We start from the raw sequence: 22,809 nt of genomic DNA, 5'->3' as shown, positions 1-22,809 counted from the left end.
CACCATATCCTGCCTTTGAAGGCATAACAAATTGCCTTAATTCAGATGGCCAAATTGTGCATGCCATAATTCTATATCACTCATAGCATGAGTCGTTAGGGATTGAGCAAGCATCATGCTACAACTTTGCAAATACATCCATCTTGTGTAGGCCATGAAATAAGGTACCTAAGACAATAGAATAACCATCATTTCTATCCTGCAATGTACATCTGTCATCCACAAATTTCACCATCAAGCCTGACAAGGCTAAGGATGAAACTGACTGAATCACTTGCAAAGTGTATGAAAATAAACACAGAGTAGAGAATAGAGTGTTACTGGCGAAAGCATGATGGTCGATGTTGTTGAAGACACTGTAGATGTTGCTGTGCACACCAAATCTTTGCCGCTGCTTGCATAGCCCAAACACCCAAAAGCGAGCAGATCCAATCCAAAATGATGCCTCTCCAGAACGTTTGCAGAAATCTTACAGTGCCCAAAATGCGTCTGAATCGCCCCGCGGACCTTGAAAACTTTGTAAACTTTGTATACATCACACTAAAGTATATACCTTCTTCTTCTAAGAGGGTATCTCAATCGGAGACAGAAAAACAGGGTCATGAGATGAGGAGGGAGGCAAACTACTAGATCAAGTGTCAAGGAAGCTAGCTTTGATACCAATTGTTGGAATTAGGGTTAGGGTTGCAACAATGCACACACACAAGATAGAGAAGCTTGAGATCACACAAACTCACTAGATTAGAATGAATAAATGTGTGCCAGATACAAAAGATAAGTACACACCCCAAAATGAGTAGATAAGATGGTGTACATACGCGTGGGGGAAAAAACTGTTAGCAGTCATCTCCTATCTGTATATTTACACCAGGGCCTCTGTTGTGGGTGTGCCCGCCCGATTTAGGTGTTTTCTCATTTTTCCCCACTCTCCATATTTTTCCCTATTTTTACCAGTGTGGGAGGCTATTCTGTGGCTCTTGGCTGATCTAGACACTGGCCAACTGCTGGTATGAGTGTTCTGTATGCTGGTCGACTGTCTCTGCCTCTCCCTGGCCTTCCCTGAGTACTGGTGGCCGATAGAGGTTTGTTGGTCGACTGGAGGTGGGAGCAGGTCGTGGGCCTGTAGCTGTTGTTGGTTGCTTTTTGGGCTGGCCAACTGGCTCTTAGGGGCCATATAAAATGGCGCCTAGCCCCCACACATCATTGTATTTAGTATTCGGGATTTTCTTGTGTACATATAGCAGAGTTACACGCCTCTCTCTCTCCTTCGCTGTATTTTTCTGTAGTGCCCTTGCTCTTGTGTTCTCAGATTTTGTCTTTATCTTCGCTGCATATTTTGACATGGTATCAGAGCTCTAGGCTCTTGATTAATCTTGGGAACTGTGAGCAAGAGGGGGGCTGTTTTTTTTGCTAATTGGTGGACTGTTTTGGACTATTTGAGAAGAGGAGAAGCAAGATGAAGGCAGGATGATTTGCTGGACAGCCACTTGCAGGTTTAAGTTCTTCTTTTTTCCCACCCACCCACCCTTTTCAGTTACACCCCCGCAATGGCAGATTTATTGAGATGGCTGAGAGTCACGTGAAGATCCCGACACTCCCCACGTCCTAGTGGACTGTCTGTTGGACGACGGGAACAACTACGGCATATGGAAGGTAATGATGGAATTTGTTTTGGAGTCTTATGACCTTGCTGATTTCATTGTTGTTGGGGTTCCACAGCCGGAGTTAGAGGAAGGGGAGCTCGATTCGGAAGGAACGTGAGGCACAGGCACAGTTATGGGATCGTGTCAATGCCAGAGTTTGTTTTTTCATTTTCCTCAACTGCACACCATAGGTAATCAATCATATCAAGCATATGACGCTGGCCAGAGGTATATGGCAGCATTTGGCTTCTCTCTATAACAGGGTATCGCCCAAAGGATTTCCTTGGAAGTACAAATGCGGGCTATGTATCCTGCAAAGTCATTGACAATGCGGGAGCACATTAACAAGCTGCAGGCTCTTCAGCAGGAAGTTCTTCATCATTGGAGGATATGGCCATCACATTGCTGTCGCATTTGCCCTCTTAGTACTCAACTTTCTACTCTTCTTTGATTACCAGGGCAGGCTCAGCACCATCACATGGGAGGAGCTTGTGCCCATGGTCTTGGACCAGGAGGAAAGATTCACAAACCCTCCATAGGGCGGAGGTTCGGAGGCCTTAATTGGCCAACAGTTGAAAGGCCGTAACAACAAGGGCAAAGGGAAGGCTTCATCGGAAGAAGTCTTCTGAGAAGATGCCCAACTCAGACCGCGACGAGAAACTCAAGGCAGAGAGGACCTGTAATGATTGTGGCGAGAAAGGCCACAATTGGAGGCAGTGTCCCAAGTGGAGCACCGAGAAGGTTGCCAAATCCTCATCAGCAGCAACCGTGAAGACTCCAGCTTTCTTGCACATGGAGGTTATGGACACCGGTGTTTCATTTTCCTCGTGCAGGGAGGTGGTTGGAGGACTCTTCGCTTAACGGATACTCGGGAGTGCATTCTAGACAGTGGTGCTTCGAGGCACATGACTCCTTCCTTTTCGGATTTACAGGATCTTTGCAAGTATTCTGGTCACATTCTTACTGGGGATACATCCACTATCCCAATTCACAGCAGTGAGGGCAGGTGGGAGATAGTTCCCGACTGGTAGAGGGGGGAAGCATTCCTCCTAGGTGTTGTATGTTCCATCACTTGTTTATCTGTTGTCAGTGCATCAGGTTTGTAAGATTGGCGTACGGGTGGAATTTGATGAGCATTTTGTTGCTCTCTAGGGACAAGGCAACATGCCATGTAGTTTGGGAAGGCGGAGTGGAGAATGGAGTTTACAAACTTTCAACACTCTCTCTCCTAGGTTCTCTGTTTTGTGATGAGTGGTAGTCTGGTAATGGCCACTTAAGTGTGGATACGCTTGTAGGTGCAGGCTTTCCCAGACCATATGGTGGATGGCTTGCCAGTTGATGGCAGCAGTTGGCACGAACTTTCCAGTACATATGTTGGTAGTTCTTGTGTAGTGCAGTTTGGGGAGGGTGGAAGCTTTACAGGTAACCTATGCTTTAATGTCTCGTAGTATTCAAGACAAAGAAATTCTCGTAGTTATGAGGAATTTCTTTCCATGGGGACTTATCAAAAAGCCAGACAGGTGTGGCAGTTGATTACTTAGGTGGATGTTGCACATTCTCCAAGCTTTGTGGTTCCGGATTCAGAGGGGGTAGGTTTCCGAAGGCCTTGAGTGATCTTCAGAGCAGGTTTCCAGGACTTGGCATCCCACCATAATAGGTGTTGATCCTTGTGAGTAGTATGATGCCTCCTTGACTGGGAAGAAGAATGGTTCATTGATCTGGTTGTTGCTGGATATACCAGATTAGACGGGTGCTTCTTGACGAGGCTGTTGAGCTCATGTTTGCAGAGGACTGTTTGGGAGGCAAGATTGCGTATCTTGTGGTCTTCTCTGCAGCATGTGAAGGATCTTGGACTCTTTTACATAGGAGGGGGATTGATGGATGGAGTTAGAATCCACGGATGGAGTGACTTAGATTGGGGAGGAGAGCCAGACACGAGGACCTTGACATCAGGCTACAGTTTTTCCCTTGGCTCAGGAGCAGTAAGAGAGGCAGCCATCTTTTGCCTTATCGCGTTGACACAGGTAGAGTACCGGGCTGCTTGTGGTGTTGCTTGTTGTTGCGAGGTGGTAAGGTTGTAGAGTTTACTCGGCAGGATTGGGTTTCCACTGGTGGTGGAACCCACAGTCATCCGAGGCATTTTGTTCATGAGAAAAGATCGTTTGCTGATGACATCTTGCTAGAGTTCTGTTCGACGGACGGAGGATAGTGTGGTGGACCTCTTCATCACGAAGTCTCTATCTCAGGCTTTGCTCTGGCGGCACTCCAGCTCCCTGGGGTTGGTTTCACATCCATGAGCTGAGAGGGGGTGTTAGCAGTCATCTCCTGTCTGTATATTTACACCAGGGCCTCTGTTGTGGGTGTGCTCGCCCGATTTAGGTGTTTTCTCATTTTCCCCCACTCTCCATATTTTTCCCTATTTTTACCAGGTGTGCGGGAGGCTGTTCTATGGCTCCTGGTGGCTGATCCAGACACTAGCCGACTGTTGGTCTGAGTGTTCTGTATATACCGACTGTCTTTGCCTCTCCTTGACCTTCCCTGAGTACTGGCCAATAGAGGTTTGCTGGCCCGACTAGAGGTGATAGAAGGTCATGGGCCTGTACCTGCTGTCGGCTGCTTTTTGGGCTGGCCGACTGGCTCTTAAGGGCCATATAAAATGGCCCCTAGCCCCCACACACCATTGTATTCAGTATTCGGGATTTTCTTGTTGTATATATAGCAGAGTTACACGCCTCTCTCTCTCTCTCTCTCTCCTTCTCTATTGCTGTATTTTTCTGGATTGCACTTGCTCTTGTGTTCTCAGATTTTGTCTTCATCTCTACTGCATATTCTGACAAAAACCTCCTAGTGAGGGAAAAAGTACCTCGGCGTTCCTAAATCTGTTCATACACATCACTACCATATAATGCTACATCCTCAAGGGCTAAGGTGGCATGCACAGTGCTTATACACCTCAATAAGGGGCCTTGACCTCATTGATCCAACAGTACAAATAGCAGAGCCCTCCTGGGCATGTAGATAGTTCATGGTCTCCACCAACCAGGGGGGCAGAGCCCTCAAAGGACTTTCTCTTGAGTTGCGTCTTCTATCTCGGGGTGGCCCTTGGATTGGAAATGTGCGATGGTTCTTTTTTGCGGCCCCCCTAAGAGAGTTCAACACCTCCTTTACTCACATGCCTATAGCCAACATCTTCTGGGCTTAGTGTGTGCTCTGCCCTCCTACATTGATCTAGACCCCTAGCCTGTCTCGTCGGGGCCGGTTCTTACTTCTCCTGGTGTAGATTATACTCTAGACCTGCCCAAACCCTATGAACGTGGAGGCACTTCCATTGCCAATCCCAATAAGAGTGCCTTCAGGGCCTGCAAAGTGCCTAAGCCATGTGCCTTGACATCTTCTCCCTTTGGTTACTATAGAGGTGGGAGCCTCACTCACTCACATAAAATCTTGGATAGCGCTTTCCCACTCCCCTCTTGAGAGTCTGCATTGTGGGCCTCCTAGAGAGGGAAGAGGCACATCCCCCCCCAAGCAGTATATGCCACAGGGTCTTAAATGAAACCTAGGCGGTGGGATTGAGGGTGGAGAAGACCAGGCGCGAATCCCAAAAGGCGGGCGGCTAGACAGTGTTCCAGAAGGCAACGGGACAAGCAAGTACAGTTCAGGGGACCTAGTTTACTAAAAGTAAATGTCAAGAGGATTCTGACAAGCAACTGACTATCGTAAATTCGAAGAAGTAAATATATATATATATATATTTTTCACTCTACATCAATCTATAGCCTAGTGGTTAGATGTCGTTGGGAAAAAAAAAGTAAACTAGGCCACGCCTAGCAAAAGTAAATAAGGCCACGTCTACACTACCATTTGGAGCATATCTATTTTCTGAGCATGGTAGAGCAGCGCCATAGATGGTTTTTGGGACAGTGGGTCCTGTCACACTACTACAACCATAACAAGAGGTTACCACATAGAACATTGGTCTTGTGATAATACTCATAATATTGGATGTCTTAAGAGAGGTAGCACTTTATGAACCTCTATGTCATGATCTTAGGGCTCACCCGTGAGATGTGTAGGATTATTAAAAACTTTTTTCCTCATCGTGTTTATCATGGCATGTCTACTTATATGTATTATCACTCCATGGGAGCAAGACGCATTGAGTTATTTTATTTTCCATGTTTGTAAATTTATCTTTTATTCTAAGTACTAATGTATATTAAAAAATGAGAAATGGCCCAGGACTTGCCTTCACTTAGGAACGATATTCTGTTTAGGTTGAATCTAGCATATGGCCAATGGTAAAGTAATGGCTACAACCTAATACCTCAATGGTAGGGAGTAAAATTTTGGTCAACCCTACCAACCCCTATACATGTGGCAACACCAGTGAGATAGAGATGAAGATAAGTTTATTATGGAAATAGATATAGAATATCTGTCATATTATTCTTCAAATTTGAGTCTATCCATGATTATGGAGAAGTAATATAGGATTTGTGGTAGACGTTTCTCTACCTTAGATGAGTACCTAGCAAGAATTAACCATCTTAGTTTATATCGCCCACATAGAAAGTTTGTAATAGTAGGCTAGTACCAATATTTTGAACTTTTTGGATCAAGGAGTTAAGATTTTCCTAAGTAATTCTTGATGGAGATGATAAGATCATTGTAAAGGGAATTTAGATGAACAACTTGTATTTATGAGCTTTTGGCATTTGTAGTTCAGACCGATTGTCCAGACTGACTTGAGTAGCAGCAAACTTTGGCATGAGAGATATGGGTATCTCAGACCCATTCAAAGATGCAGAAAGGTCTTCACCCTTGATAAACCAACAAGACGTGAAAGATAAATCTATGCAAGGCTAAGAAAAATTACCAACAAAGGACCCGTGTCACGTGCTATAACAATGGTTACCCAAAAATTTCCTAGAAGCCCAAAGCTTCTAAGATGGCTACTCCATATCTAGGTTTTTAAGAACAAGGCCTTGAGCCATCACCATCCACACAAGCCTTGTACAAATTTGTTTCATTAGCCCAAATGGTATGATGGCTTGAGAAGGTGCACTTGTAGACAGTAAGAAGCTCAATTGTAACTAAAAAAGACACAAGAACTTTCTTGTGATGTGCAAGATGAGCACATGGAAAAGGTGGATTTAACCTCTACTCCAAAAAGTGGAGTGTCCCTCCAAATAAAACCTTACAACCTCTTAAGTGAGTAGAACCACAAGAACGTGCATTCAAATATGATGAAGCACACTACAAAAAAATGATTCAACCTCTCTCCTAGCCTCACTAGCCCCTTGCAAACAATCTCTTAGAAGAAAATAGGAACTTCAAAGATGGCAGCAATGTAAGTGGCTTGGAAGAGCTCCTTTTACTACAACATCAAGTGGAAAACATCATAGGTAGTCTCTCACACATCAATGTGAATACACAATTCTCATTAGCTACTATCAACATTAGACAGACAACTATAACCACAAGGTAGAATGATCCACCATGCTAACAAGATCTTAAATTGGTTAATCAACTTGTATTAGTCATAATATATTTATTCCTAAATCCTCATCAAGGGTAACATGACCCTTATGAACATTTTTGTTAGTCATAATATATTTGTGTCTAAATCCCCACATCAAGTGTAACATGATCCTCATCAACGTTGTGCTATTCATGATATACTTTTGCCTAAATGCCTCATTTAGCGTAATAAGACCCTAAATTTAGCGTAATATTTAGGATAACATGACCCTTTAAAACTTTTGCTAGTTCTTAGTTTTGTATTGGCATACAATTGTATATCATTGGACTTTCACAATCCTCATTTTTATTTCTCTTCTTTAAAAAAGCAGCGCTTTACAACATTCCTATTTTTTTCCCTTCCTACCCATGAAAACCATAGTCACACTGTCTTGAAGTGATTCCAAATTTATGTAAACTTTACCAAATATTGGATGCACAAAATTAGGAAGATCTTGGCCCTCATTGCTGATGCAATTCTTATTTTCCTTTAAAACAAACATTTTCAAGAGTGTTGTTAAAAGCAAAGCAAACTTAACCACTGAAGCAAACAAACATCTTCAAGAGTGTTTATAAGCAAAGCAATCTTAACCAATACAATGCTTGCTTGTGTTAAAAAGCAACAAATGTCTCACTTGAAAGGAGTTACTCTGCAAACAATGGCTGCAAAAACATAATGCTTGCTTGTGTTAAAAAGCAACAAATGTCTCACTTGAAAGCAGTTACTCTGGCTGCAAAAAGATAATGATACAATTCACTGCACAAAAAAAATTCCTCTCTCCCAGAATAGGAGAGCACACATTAGCAATATACCACCATGGTATTTCATTTCTTTGGTGCTCCTAAGCCCTGCTTCCGAATCTGAGCAGGCGTTCCTTTTCTCATCATGGCCACAAACTCCTCATAATTGATTCGCTCATCCTATTTGGAAAAACAAGGGATTTTAGGAATCTCTCTCTGTCTCTCTCTGTCTCTCTCTCTCTCTCTCTCACACACACACACACACACACACACACACACAAACAAAGCTGCATCTTAGGCATGACTCTCTCTCTCTCTCTCTCTCTCTCTCTCTCACACACACACACACACACACACACACACACACACACTCACACACACACACACACACACACACACACACACACACACACAGAGCTGCATCTTAGACATGATAATTACCAGCATCATCTACCTACATGCAAAAAGTCTCAGAACATGTTCAAGAACACAGTTTCAGCCAACAAGACTCACATTGTCCAAATCTACTTCGGCTAAGATATCTTTGATTGTTGGCCCATTCCCCATATTATGCTTTGTTAGAGCTTGTTCTAGCTCATCCATGGTAATGAAGCTGAGCAGTCGGAAGCTGGTCCACATGGTGAATGAGAGCCTCATCAAGATGAAGTATGATGATGGCTTGTGCCCTCTCGTCATCTTCAATATCTTCAGCCTTAGTTCGATCAATAACCTTAGTGCCGGAGATGAATGGCCAAAAACCTTTGGACATCATCTTGTACTTGACACAAGAACTTGCCAAGTGTGGAAGCCCTCTCCAGAGAACTTCTTAATTTGGGTGTTGTCCTTTGACATTGGGTATTGAAGGAGATTATTAGAGAGTAATGGGCTGATTTATGAAGAAGAAAAAAACAGAAATTTGTGATGTTTTGGCTTAAGTAGAAAGAGAAAGGCTTATGAGAGTGCAACAACCCTTAATCAAGCCAAGGATGTTGCATAAAAGAAAGGAGATTAAGATGGTGAAGTTTATGGTTTAGCACTTAGGGTTTGTGCCCAACCACTAATTCTGATGGAGATTAGCTTTATTAGTGTCAAAGAACACTTTGTTTGGTGATTAAGATCACCATTAGTGTTTAGCAACACTATTAGTGCTTAAGAGCACATTTCTAACGTCTAATGACACTTGCATTGGTAATTAGATTCACCATTAGTGTTTAAGAACACTCTTAGTGTTTAGAAACACTTTGGAATGGCTTTCCTTTGCTGGATTAGTAGCCTCATTAGTGTTAATCAACACTATTAGTGCTTATAAGCACACTTTGAGAAGCTTTGTGCACTTGAAGATGTTGATGAAGCTTGATGACAATGAGGCTTATGAACACCTCATGGTGTATGCCCACAACATCAGAGAATCTGGAGCAAAACACTTCAAGAAGCACTTAAGAGATTTGAAGCTAAGAGGAGAGGATTAGTGCAAAAAGGACACTTGATTTTGAAGCTTTAATGGAAGCTTCAATGGCTACCAAGTGAGCAGCCTGGTTTTTTTGACTCTAGCGCACGCGTGGAGCAGCCATTGGGGCTGATCTCTGAGCTGTAGATACTTGAGACCATGGGCTTCAAAAGCCCTAAGCCCACATAGCCCCGAATCGCTTGCAAATGGCGAATGGGCTGTACGACATCAGCATTGCAGAAAACGGACGCTGATTTGAACCAGATGCAATGTCGCGGCAAGGAGAAGAGAAACCTAGAAGTTTGCTGTACGTTCCTAAGCGCCCGGACCTCCTTTACACTTTCCCAGATGGAAACTCGACGAGTTCTTGCCTCCACAAGATGCTAGAGCTCCTCCACTGGCAGGAGGTTCAGCTCCACAAAAAAAAAGGGAATGAAATTGACCTATTCTACACCACAAAAATGACCTAATCTTGCCAAGCTCTAATACCATGATAGAATTTCGTGGTGCTCATGCTAGATCGAATATGTGGAGGAGAGAGACTCACAAAATACAAGAAAAGATCTTGCTTATTAAGTTGCTCAAGATACAACTAAGCTTCATGCTCATAAAATGCCTTCTAGCTCCACCTTTAAATAGGTGAGCTAGTGGACCATAAGTCCATTCACACACACACACCCTTCTCCTCTCCATTTACACAACCTTAGTCTCTTAATAACTATAACCACAAGGTAGAATGATCCACCATGCTAACAAGATCTTAAATTGGTTAATCAACTTGTATTAGTCATGATATATTTATTCCTAAATCCTCATCAAGGGTAACATGACCCTTATGAACATTTTTGTTAGTCATAATATATTTGTATCTAAATCCTCATCAAGTGTAACATGATCCTCATCAACGTTGTGCTATTCATGATATACTTTTGCCTAAATGCCTCATTTAGGGTAATAAGACCCTAAATGCCTTATTTAGGATAACATGACCCTTATGAACATTTTTGTTAGTCATAATATATTTGTGTACTATTCATGATATACTTTTGCCTAAATGCCTCATTTAGGGTAACATGTCCCTCAATCTTTTCTTCAAACATGGGGTTCGAATCTTGGTGGTGTAGGCGTGGCCTGGTTTACTTTTGCTAGGTGCGGCCTGGTTTACTTTTTTTTGCCCACAGAGTAAACCCAGCATGGCATGGGTTGGTTTACTTTTTTATTTTTTTGCTCACAACATGTGCTTAGAGAGCCACAACCACCACTAGGCTATAGAGTCTCGAGTGATGTAGAGTGAAAAAAAGCTACATATATTTACTTCTTCCAGTATTTTCGATAGTAGCCGGTTGCCGGTTGAAATCCCCTCGTCGTAAACCGGGCCCTCGAAAATGTACTTGCCTGTCTTGCTGCCCGTCGGGCCACTATCACCGAAACTTTTTCCAGTTTTCGATAGCCAAGTCGGCCGGAATCCCCACCTCGGCTGTTGCCCTGGTTAGTAAACTACTCTCCATCGGACGGTCGTCCGCCTCTCGCGATTCATGCCCGCCCTTCGATCCCACCGGCTAGGCTTCATTTAAGACCCCCGTGGCATATAGTGTTGTTGTACATACTCTTGGTGCATGTCCAGCCCCTTCTTTAACCAAGAGGAGGGCAAGGTCTTCCGGCAGTATAGGCCACCAATTTAGCCCCCCCCCCCCCCCCCCCCCCCCCCCCCCCCTCTTTCTCTCTCTCTCTCTCTCACATATGAGGTCATGAGCATCGTATCCTGATTTGGGAGAACATACTCTTGGTGCATGTCCAACCAAGGAGGAGGGCAAGGTCCTCTGGCACTATCGGCCACTGCTCTCTCTCTCTCCCCCTCCCCCGAGGCCCCTTCTATCTGATAGGGGACAACCATGCAGGGAGTCTACCCTCCCCTTCATCCTCTTGGTTGTCTGTCTTGGACATACGTTGTATTTCTCTTCTTTAAAAAAGCAGCGCTTTACAACATTCCTATCTTTTTCCCTTCCTACCCATGAAAACCATAGTCACACTGTCTTGAAGTGATTCCAAATTTATGTAAACTTTACCAAATATTGGATGCACAAAATTAGGAAGATCTTGGCCCTCATTGCTAATGCAATTCTTATTTTCCTTTAAAACAAACATTTTCAAGAGTGTTGTTAAAAGCAAAGCAAACTTAACCACTGAAGCAAACAAACATCTTCAAGAGTGGTTATAAGCAAAGCAATCTTAACCAATACAATGCTTGCTTGTGTTAAAAAGCAACAAATGTCTCACTTGAAAGCAGTTACTCTACAAACAGTGGCTGCAAAAAGATAATGATACAATTCACTGCACAAAAAAAATTCCTCTCTCCCAGAATAGGAGAGCACACATTAGCAATATACCACCATGGTTTTTCATTTCTTTGGTGCTCCTAAGCCCTGCTTCCGAATCTGAGCAGGCGTTCCCTTTCTCATCATGGCCACAAACTCCTCATAATTGATTCGCCCATCCTATTTGGAAAAACAAGGGATTTTGGGAATCTCTCTCTGTCTCTCTCTCTCTCTCTCTCTCTCACACACACACACACACACACACAAACAAAGCTGCATCTTAGGCATGACTCTCTCTCTCTCTCTCTCTCTCTCTCTCACACACACACACACGCACACACACACACACACACACACACACACAGCTGCATCTTAGACATGATAATTACCAGCATCATCTACCTACATGCAAAAAGTCTCAGAACATGTTCAAGAACACAGTTTCAGCCAACAAGACTCACATTGTCCAAATCTACTTCGGCTAAGATATCTTTGATTGTTGGCCCATTCCCCATATTATGCTTTGTTAGAGCTTGTTCTAGCTCATCCATGGTAATGTAGCTGAGCAGCACCAACAAACAAGATGAGTGTTTCAAACAAGTTGCAGCAAGATGCCCTTTCAACAAGCACATCAAACTGTGTACGAGATTCTTCATTTCCAAACAAGTGCCTTACCCACTATGATCTTTATCAAAGTACTCAAAAGCAGCAAACAAGCGGTCTTCCTGGTCCATCTTGTTCATATGTATCGTGGCGGTGATGAACTCCATGTAATCTATGTTACCACTTCCATCCACATCTGCCTGCCAATTAACCCCACAAAACAAAGACAATAACTTACATATGCTAAGCATTCTCAGACCCTTGCACAATACTGGGACATGCTTTGAATTGGGCACATGACTTGATGTATGGAGGCCCCTCACATGTGATTCCAAGCGTGCACACGCATAGAGCAGATGCTATCCTATATAGGGACAAGATATATATAGAAGGCATTGCCAAACTACATTGTGTCACTAATCCATGGTTAACAAAAGAAGCCAAATTTGGTTCCTACATGTTCATGGATTCACAAGCTTTGTATATATGGTAGCCACTAGTGTCATTGCATGTGAAAGCCATGACTTTGTTTGGATCCATGTGAATATCATCTCTGGAACACATGAACTAAGTAAACAATCTTGTCCTTCACAAATAAAAACTTAGATATCTTCACATAAAGCTTGTGGTCTCTAAGCATCTGCAAGGCTTTCCTTAGATGAATGATTTGGGTTCCTAGTAATACCTTTTAAACTCATTAAAGCATCGATCTCTTTCGTCCATATCTTGGAAAGTCAATATTATCTTTTGGATGACATCATCGTGCATGATTGCACTCTTGCTAAACGTGTAGAGCATCTGAGGATTGTTCTAACAATTTTAAGAAGAGTCTTAGGTCAATCGTTGAGAATCGATTCAAAGAAGATTTGGTTAGTCATTGAACAGCCAATCCTTAGAATTATCACATGAAGCTTTTTTAAAATTTCGACAGTTATTTCAAACTTTTATGGATCTGTTGGTTGATCTTGCTGATCTTCAACGGAAATTCCATTTTGATTTTTATAAGTAAATATATTGCCGGCACCATGAATGAGCCCCTATGCCTCACTCTTAACTCATCCACAAAGATTACTCAGAAGTGTAAGCCTCTAAACGTCACAACCATGTGTATGAGAAAGGGATACTTGAAAATTGGGACTCTTCAAAACATTATTCAGTTTTTTTCCAAAACTGATCAATCATGTATTACCATACCGATTCCATCAGTTGTTCAATTTCAGATTCTGCAAGGTTAGCCCCTTGCATAGCTAGACCTTTCTTGAGTTCCTCATAAGTGATAGTCCCACTGTTGTCGGTGTCCATGCTCTTGAACACCTCCTTCAATCCTGTGATCTCCTCCTCTGATAAACTCTCAGCTATCACCTGGAGATGTCAGAACACAACAAACTTACTTTAAGGCATCCATCAAGTAAAAACCTAGTCAACAGAAACAAGGTACCAGAAAAGCAATGCACCTTCAAAGCAAGTTTCTTGAGCTTGTTCATTGCTCTGAACTGCTTCATCCTTGATAGCACAACACTATCAAGTGGCTTGTCGGGAGCCTCACCGTCCACTCGAATCCAAGAATGGTCTGTCAAAACGGATCTAGTTATGAACAATCTTATGAACGTGGTATGGTGAGATCCTACCTCCTCATGACTATGGAGCACACACCAGTCATGAGAACACATACTCAAGACGGTGCAATTCTACCACTCCATGGCTAAGGAATACACACCATCCATGAGAGCACTTACTCAAAATGGCACGGGCTGTCAGCCTCTCTTTTGGGTCCTGCTTCAGCATCTTCTTGACAAGGTCCTTGGCTCCCCCTGAGATAGACGGCCATGGGTCACTTGTTAAGTCTATGTTCCCCTCCAAAATTGCATTGAATGTACCCTGTTCCGTCGCTGCACACAATGATCCATGCCAGTTTAAGATCAGCAATTAGGAGTCTCTTGAGAGGATTTCCAAGATGCAATATAATCCATCAATAATACCTGCCCAAAATGGAGGGACTCCACTCAAAAGAATATACAGAACAACTCCTGCACTCCACACATCTGCCTGTTGATTATAGTGCTTACGGAGGACTTCCGGGGCGACGTAAATTGCACTCCCAACAGTGTCTCTAAAAGTGTCCCCTGTGAAAACGGTGTGTGCTTTGATAAGGCATTGAAAGCATACCACGTGAGGAACCAACCGTGAACAAGCCCCACTCATGGTGGAAATGATGTACAAATGAAAGTTCTAGAAATGACTCCATATTCTGTTGAAGAGAACCTACCTGGCTTGAAAAACACAGCAAGCCCAAAGTCTGTAGTCTTGAGGGGAGAGTTCTCATCCTTGCTCAAGAAGAGGAAATTCTCAGGTTTGAGATCACGATGCATAACTCCCAGAGAATGGCATGTATGAACAACTTCCACAATGGTTCTACACAAGGCTGCAGCAGCACGTTCGGTATATTTACCCTTTGCAATGATGCGGTCGAGGAGCTCGCCGCCTGCACAAAGCTCCATCACCAAATGTACAGCATGCTTGTCTTCATAAGCACCCTTCAACTCCACAATGTTTGGGTGACCTGCGAGGTGATGCATGATCTGGACCTCTCGGCGCACATCCTCGATTTCATCTTCGCTTGTTAATTTGCGCTTCGGGATGGACTTGCATGCGAAGAGCTCGCCTGTGACATTGTGGGTGCAGAGGTAGGTTACTCCAAACTCACCACGACCCAGTTCCCGGACCATGGAGTAAGTTTCTGTAACATCTTCCATGGGGCGGTAGAGCACCTGGTCCAAAAAAGGAGGTGGCGGAGGTTGCTGGCCTCGACCTGGTGTAGAGGTTCCATCATAATGTGCACCATCTAGGGAAGTCCAAATGGTGCGAAATAGGGCTGAGATTATCCGTAAACAATTGCCCATGTGGGATAATGTGTCCTGCTTAGATTTCTGCGATGTGGGTTATACACTATTTGAGGTTTTAGTGATGTGGTTACTGCCAAATAAGAAGCAAAATAATGTGCCCTGCCTATGTTTCTGTGATGTGGGTTACAGGTGATGTGGTTACTGCAAAATTAGAAGCAAAATAATGTGCCCTGCCCTGCTAGTATGGATGCATCAAGGGTATATGAAAAAACTAAAAGGAAAGTTATGTGTTGTGCTTATGAGAGGTGGGCTATGCATGCTTTAATCAAAATCAAATGTTGTGCCCTGCTTATATGTCTGTCATGTGAACTATGGTGATGCTGCAAGCTATATGGAAAAATTAAGAGTAAAACACCTTAATAAGAGCAAAATTAAGATAGGTTTTGTGTGTAACTAACCTGCTGCTTTAAACCCAAAATTGAAATAAGAAGAAGCTGGAGCTCTGCATAAGAAGCAGCTGTGAAAGTACAGTACAGCTAACTTGTAATTTCAGCAAGGTGACACCATAGCCTTTGCTCACAAGTTTCCACAGCGATGAAGAAGGTGCCAATGTTCCTTGTACCCGTTTTCTGCCACGTGGTAAAGCCACACTTTTAGTAAAATTTACTCAAACCTATGTCACACGTTAAAAAGAGCATTTTATTGAGCTATTTGATATTCAGAGATGAATAAATCAATTTTAAAATTGATCTTGAACTTTAAACGGGGAGAGAGAGAGAGAGAGAGAGAGAGAGAGAGATAGATTTTCTTGCCATTTATTATTTAGTAGGTAAAAAAATAATTCAATGAAAAGAGCATTCTTAAGCTACTAATATTCAAATCTCGATAATTTAGTTTTAAAATTGATCATTATTTTTAAAATTGATCATTTGCTGCCCATATAGCGGTTTGGTATTGTACAAAGGTAGGAGTGTATCAAAGATGTCCAGTGGGCATTCATTTGCTCCAAATATGGCTGTCTCTGGCATACTTTGGGATGCATGTATGGCTGTCATTGCCTCATCCACTACATCATCCATAGTTGCCTCATCAATAGTATGATATGTAGCTAAATTTTGAGTTGACTTTCAACCGATATAGGCTGATTTGTAGCACATTCTTGAGCATTCATTTGCTCCACATATGGCTATCTGGCATGGTACAAAGGCAGGAGTGTATTAAAGATGTTTAGTGAGCATTCTTTTTCTCCACATATGGCTATCTCTAGCATATGGCTATCTCTGGCATACTCTGAGATGAATGTATGGCTACCCTTTCCTCATCCATTGTATCATACATAATTGCCTCATCAATAGTTTGATATGGAGCTAAATTTTGAGTTGATTTTCAACCAATATGGGCTAATTTGCAGCACCTTCTTGAGCATTCATTTGCTCCACATATGGCTATCCGGCATTGTACAAAGGTACGAGTATATCAAAGATGTCCAGTGAGATTTCATTTGTTCCACACATGGCAGCTTGGTATTGTACAAAGGTAGGAGTGTATTAAAGATGTCCAGTGAGCATAGATTTCACTATTTTTTGCATAAAATCATGGGATGAAGTGAGTTCTCAACAAAGATAACATCTCTACTCACAAAAATCCTCCTTATGACTGGATGGTAGAGTCTATACCCTTTTTGAGCTATATCCTGCAAAAATACATTCATCATCTTTTCATTTAGCTTATTGCATTGTTGCTCAGGAACAAGAGCATAAGCAAGACTAACAAAAACACACAAATGACGCAACGAGCCACAGAGGGGTTTCTTGCCATTCCAAGCCTCATAAGGTGTAATTGTCTATGACAAAGCCTTGGTGGGATAGCTGTTTATCAAATAAGTGGCACACATAGCAACATGAGGCAAATTGGACTTTAATCATGCAATGTGCTATCTCCATGAGAGATCTATGTGCTATCTTGATGAGAGATTTATTCTTTCTCTTAGCCACACCATTTTGTTGAGATGTATAAGGCAAGGTGCATTACTATTTTATGCTTGTTTCAGCCATATATGCATGAAATTTGACATATACTCCCCCCTAGTTTTCAGGGTGTCAAATTTACATGTAGACACGTTTTCAGCCTACATGTAAAAACCTTTGACTTTGCTTTCAACAAATACACTTAGGTGTATTTGGAGTAGTCATTAATAAAAGTCACAAAGTAGAGATATCTTCTGATCAATGGTGTCCTTATAGTAGGATCATATACATCACTATATATATAAGCTATAATTTTTGGATAGCCCTTACTAATCCATTTTTTGAGAATGATGCCCATTGCATCTTGCCCGAAATGGTGCCTCATATACACATTTGGGGCCTCAGGATTTGGCAACTTTGACATCATCTCTTGCTTATTAAGGCGCAAACTACCAAATTTCAAGTGACCAAAGTAGGCATGCCATAGCTTTGTGTCACTCATAGCACATGGGGCAGCAACAACTGAGCATTATGTGCTAATCTCTCATATCTTTCCAACCTATAAAGCCCATGGCTTAGAATACTTAATACCATAGTGATGTCTCCATCACTCTAGTTATGAACTTATACTTGTCATTAATAAATATGGGCACTTGACCTACCCTAGGAGTAATGGTAGTGAACGACAACAAGTTCTTTTTAATGCCTTGCACAAACAAGACTTCTGAGAGAGTGATTATGCCACTATTTGCACATCAATGATGAGTAGAATCTAAATGCGGAAAGCTATGAGAACAATTGATGCTAATGAACTATTTGGATAGGATAGGCCTCATCAATATATGCAAGTTGCTCTTTGAGTTCTTTGCTATGTGTGGGAAACTCATGTATTAAGTCTCCCTTATTCATATACTTGGACTCTAGCTGTTTAGGAAAGTAGGCCACTCATACCTTGTTACGTAGCTAGTAAATCACATTCCAAGTCTGTTTGTTTGGTAGTTTTACATGAGCGAATATGAGAAATAATGCTCCTTTTCACAAAAAGTGTCACTAATGCATGTGCTTGTTCATCCCTTCCACCCTACCTGGATTGTTCGATTGTGAGAGGTGCATAGGTGGATGGCCACAGTGACATCTGAACCTTATCATCATCCCAAGTACCTATACTATTTTGCAATGGCGAGACATTAGTGCCTTAATGTCAAAAATAACATTCCAAAGCCCTTTCACAACTAATACATGACGCTCCTGTCAAGCTTATCCTCAGGAAAAAAGCATCCCAAACACGTAATTGCCTACCATTTCAGCCTACAAATAACGAATCTCTGACACAAAATACAACTATCCCAACAATCTATAGATACTATCAATGCCCATTGAATGTAACCAAGATGGGCTGCTGCTAATAGATCACATAATGGCCATTGAATGCAACAACCAAGATGGTTTGCCCCAGTAGATCATGATAATGAAGAAACCTACAAATTGAATGAAAAATGACAGAACATAGAGTGTAGAAATGTTTTGCTAGAGGGATGCAAAAGCCAATGACAATGATGAAGAAGCTTAATGATGAGCTCAAATATGAGATGTCGATAATGATGGAGAAGTGGTGATGGCCCTGTCTACACACCAAATGTATATTGTTGTAGTTAGAAAACTTAAAAATGAATAGACTATTCAAATTCATTGAAAACCTGAAAGGCACAAAATCAATATCAATGTAGTTAATAGAACACTATCGGGTATACCTTCTCCACCTAAGAGGATAGCTCAATCTAAAACAATCAGAAGAAAAGCTCAAGGAGGAGATGACGAGGGGAGAGGGCCAAGAGAATGTGCTCTGATACCAATTGTTGGAGTGGAGACAAAGATAGCAACACATAAATAAATGCAATGGAGCTAGTAGAGATAGAGAGAAGCTCAACACTTAGAATAGATTGATGAGAATGAGTGAAGTACAAATGAAGTGACAAGGTCGGATACAGAGCCACTCATAAGAGTGTGGAGCAGAGAGATCACGATAGGTAGGTAGGGGAGCTAGTTGTCCTCCTTAGCAAGCCCCCACCACCCTATTCTCTACGGTAAGCAGCAGCGCACCTTTGCTTGCCGTAGCTTATAGCTACAATAGCAGTTTTGTAGAGCACAGCGGCAGCACCCGAGCTTTACACAGTAGTGCGGTGCCTCTAACGCAGTCGTGAGACAAACTTATCGAACAGCCACGAGGTGATGACCTTCTGCTGGTGTGACCTAAATTTTTTTATTTTTTATTTTATTTTATTTTTGGCACAAAACGACTCTCTTTTTGAAACCCTAAGGTCCTTTTGTGTTGTGTTGTGTGAAAAGGATCAAATAAGAAGGGGAATATGTAAATGTATTCTAATGTTTCATTGGACTCTTTTGGATCGAGATTGGCACAAACTCTATGGAGGTCTTCATCAATGTCATGGACGTCAACCACTTCCACATCACCATTATCTCAATTGTACTCCATCATAAAGATTGATTTCATCAAAAAAATTATGAACTATCTGGTTCAACCAAGATTCTTGGCTAACTGAAAAGCGACATGTCGTGATTACGCATCAAAAAGGATTGTAAAAGTAATGTATACTTATGATGTGTGACAAGAGCAAGATTGGGCTCCTTGAGTGAGCCATTTCAAGAGCTCCTATTCATTTCAAGTGCATTGCTTATAACCCCTATTCATGCATGCATCACTTCGCAAGGGCCACCACCACCTAGGTCTATGATTGATGAAAATAACTCTCAAGGGGAAGTGGCAAGTCCCATCTCTTTGCAAGGGTGAGTAAGAGTAACCATTACATTATGTCATCAATTGATTTTATATCCTTTTTCCCTTTCCCTTCAAGGGGTCATTAAGGGGCAATGGCAAGTCCCATCTCTTTGCAAGGGCGAGTAAGGGTAATCATTATATTTTGTCATTATTGATTTTATCTCTTTTTTTCCATTTCCCCTCAATTTGAATCAAGAATTTTGTGACATCATGACTCTAAAGCATTGGTGGCAAGTCCCATCTCTATGCAATGGTGAGTAAGGGTAATCATTCATTGTGCCATGATTGATTTTATCTCTTTTTGCATTTCCCCTCAATTTAAATCAAGTATTTTTTGACAAAATGTTGACTTTAAAGCATTGGTGGCAAGTCCCATCTCTATTCAAGGGGGGTCACCACCACCTAGATCCATGATTGATGAAAATTACTCTCAAGGGGCGATGCCAAGTTCCATCTCTTTACAAGAGCGAGTAAGGGTAATCATGACATTGTGTTATAATTGATTTTGTTTCCTTTTTTCCTTTTCCCTAAATTTGAATCAAGTGTTTTTTTTGAGATCATGTGGCTAAAGGACTAGTGTGACTAGGTTTTCCTCTATATGTGATTGGGGCGAAAGGGCTACCACAACCTAGGCATTTCATCTCTTTGTGAGGGAGGTTGAGAGTCACCATGTCCATTACATTCCTATAGCCTAAGTCGATCGTCAAGGTGTGTGCAATGTGGGGATGATCACGCGATGAGCTTTTTGGGGTGACCATTTGGAGCGAGCTTTTTTTGACAACCAATATCTCTCTATACCCTATATTACCCCTATCCTCTCTATCTTCTCCCCTTCTCCTCCCTCCTCCCAACCCAACCCTTCACTCCTCTCTCTCCTTATCTTCTCCCTCCGTCCCTCCGTCCCTCCCTCTCTCTCTCTCTCTCTCTCTCTCTCTCTCTCTCTCTCTCTCTCTCTCTCTCTCTCTCTCTCCCCCCTTCTTCTTCTTCTTTTTCTTCTCTCTCCTCCTCCTCCTCCTCCTCTTCTTCTTCTCTCTCTCTACCTCTGTCCTCTTCTTCTTGTTCTTCTTCTTCTTCTTCTCTTTCCTCTTTCCTCTCTCGTCCTCTTCTTCCGCTCACCCAACACATGTTTTATCCAGTTGGACTCTTGTAACTATATGTATTCTTAGTTCTCTTTAATTTATTATAAGTTACAAATAAATGAACAAAACAACCAAAGGGAATAAAATAGCTTAGGATAATTTCTTTTGAGCCTCTATTTAGTTTCATTGAAGTTTGTACATCATTTACAAGTTTTACCTTGCAAGCTGAAATCACATCCCCAGTAGGTTGTGGCCATTCCAGACTTGGCATTGATGGGAGTGACATGGACTACAAGGAACCATACTTATTAATATTCCTTGATGGCACAACCAAGGAATTATAGAAAAAGATACATTGTGATGCTAAGAAGCTAGCATTATGTCTCTCATACAATATAGTACCAATTCTAGCATGAAAACATTTAGCTTTCTATTTAAGCACTTTATAGATCGAAATTCTTCAACTGTTAATGGATGTAATGTTGAAAGACATATCAGACATACTATATTTTTACCTCAAAATTTAAATATAAAAATAATATGCTAATTAATCAGAAAGTCATATTCTTAGCATTAGGCTTGTGCTTTGCGGTTCGATTTTTTGGATGAAGGGATATTTCTTTGCATGTATTAATACCTCCATTATTGTACTCCCACCAATATTTCTACTTCTAAGGTTTATTATTCTACCTTTCCAATGCTTTTGTCAAATCCCCTTTATTTTTTCTTGACTTGAAAAACACCATGGCTATTGGGGTATATTAATACCCATTTAAACTTGTTGTATGTGTCCTTAATCCATCTTTCCTCACCATCTATTTTGTTTTGGACCTCAATACTATGTATAGAACTTATAATCTTTTGTCTTTCTGGAATTTGCTCATATACAAAGAAGACTGTTTAGAGCTTGGTTCCCATCTTAAAATAAATATAAATATAATGGACATTACACTAAAAATAAGACAAAAAATCATAGAAAATGTAAAATGTGTTACCTTATAGCTCTTTAAAGAAGATGTTGGTAGATAAAGTGAATCCTTAAACCTATAGCAACAACCACGTAATGATTTATATCATGAAAGATTACTAAAAAAGTATAACTTGTAGACTTATAAAAAAACTTAAGGCTACTTATTTCCTACTCCAAAAAGATTCTACAAACATCACAGAAGATTAATCTCCAAATTTAAAGTCCAAACTTAATAAAAACCTAAATAGTACTTATTGTCTACTTTGAAAAACTTGTGAGCACTAAAACTTTAATAGAAAGCTTAAACTTATAACATAATACACATTATCAGTAACTTGGAACCTAAAAATATAATAAAAAATGACATAGCATCAATAAGGTGTAATAAGAGATTAGAATCATAAAGACTTGAAGGCTAGTAGAAAGGAACATACCTGCAAATGTTTCCTAACAAAAGAAAAAGATATGGTAGAGTTGAATTAGGAATAGGAAAAAGGGAAGGGGGGGGGATGATGGAAAAAGAGGAAATGTGGAAAGGAAGGAAACAAAAAAGTAGGAAGGCAGAACATGTTTACAGGCCAAACACCTTGTTGTCAGGAGTACAAGGTACATATGCCACTTTCCAATATTTTAATGTAAACCTCTCAATATTTTACTTGAGAAATTTTACTTGTTGCAAAAGATTTAAAAATATGTGTATTACGTGGATCTTGAAATCTTAGCTCTCTCATTGGCTCAATCATTATTTTTTTAATACTTTATTATAGGGCCCTTTTTGAGTCCAAATTTTTCCTAATGGTTACAACGTGGAAGATCTTAAAAGAAGCAGTTGGAATCTGACTGTCCTAGGAGATATGGTGCTAGATCTCTTTGCTGGGACTAAA

The 22,809-nt window shown here is 41.3% G+C and overlaps 1 protein-coding gene across 3 annotated transcripts; it reads right to left on the bottom strand.

The window, feature by feature from the left end:
• Positions 1–11,550: 11,550 nt before the first annotated feature.
• LOC147623839 (calcium-dependent protein kinase 15-like) lies at positions 11,551–15,702 on the bottom strand. 3 transcript variants are annotated; one of them, XM_086820472.1, is made up of 9 exons: positions 15,571–15,702; positions 14,536–15,196; positions 14,249–14,392; positions 14,006–14,158; positions 13,724–13,839; positions 13,464–13,631; positions 12,342–12,469; positions 12,128–12,227; positions 11,551–11,846 (listed from the first exon to the last, which is right to left on the bottom strand). In XM_086820472.1, the coding sequence occupies exons 2-9, from the start codon at positions 15,167–15,169 to the stop codon at positions 11,751–11,753; spliced, it is 1,539 nt and encodes a 512-aa protein (XP_086676598.1). In that variant the 5' UTR covers positions 15,170–15,196; positions 15,571–15,702; the 3' UTR covers positions 11,551–11,750. The 3 variants fall into 3 exon arrangements, with proteins under 3 accessions (XP_086676598.1, XP_086676599.1, XP_086676600.1); XM_086820473.1 differs by lacking the exon at positions 15,571–15,702 and having other exon boundaries at positions 14,536–15,563; XM_086820474.1 differs by lacking the exons at positions 11,551–11,846; positions 12,128–12,227 and having other exon boundaries at positions 12,338–12,469.
• Between the last annotated feature and the right edge of the window lie 7,107 nt (positions 15,703–22,809).

The sequence above is a fragment of the Cibotium barometz genome, chromosome 26, assembly GCF_041138505.1.
Source record: "Cibotium barometz isolate CiBa-2024 chromosome 26, ASM4113850v1, whole genome shotgun sequence".
NCBI classification, from domain to species: Eukaryota; Viridiplantae; Streptophyta; class Polypodiopsida; order Cyatheales; family Cibotiaceae; genus Cibotium; species Cibotium barometz.
Note: the sequence above shows the minus strand (reverse complement) of the source record. Positions and strands in the feature narration are given on the sequence as shown.

Excerpts from the sequence above, each read along its gene's own strand:
- LOC147623839 (XM_086820472.1), bottom strand. The coding sequence starts at position 15,169 with ATGGGCAATTGTTTACGGATAATCTCAGCCCTATTTCGCACCATTTGG. Across the intron at positions 14,393-14,535 it reads TGCTGTGTTTTTCAAGCCAG|GGGACACTTTTAGAGACACT; the intron begins GTAGGTTCTCTT and ends CCGTTTTCACAG. Across the intron at positions 13,840-14,005 it reads GACAGCCCGTGCCATTTTGA|ACCATTCTTGGATTCGAGTG; the intron begins GTAAGTGCTCTC and ends CCGTTTTGACAG.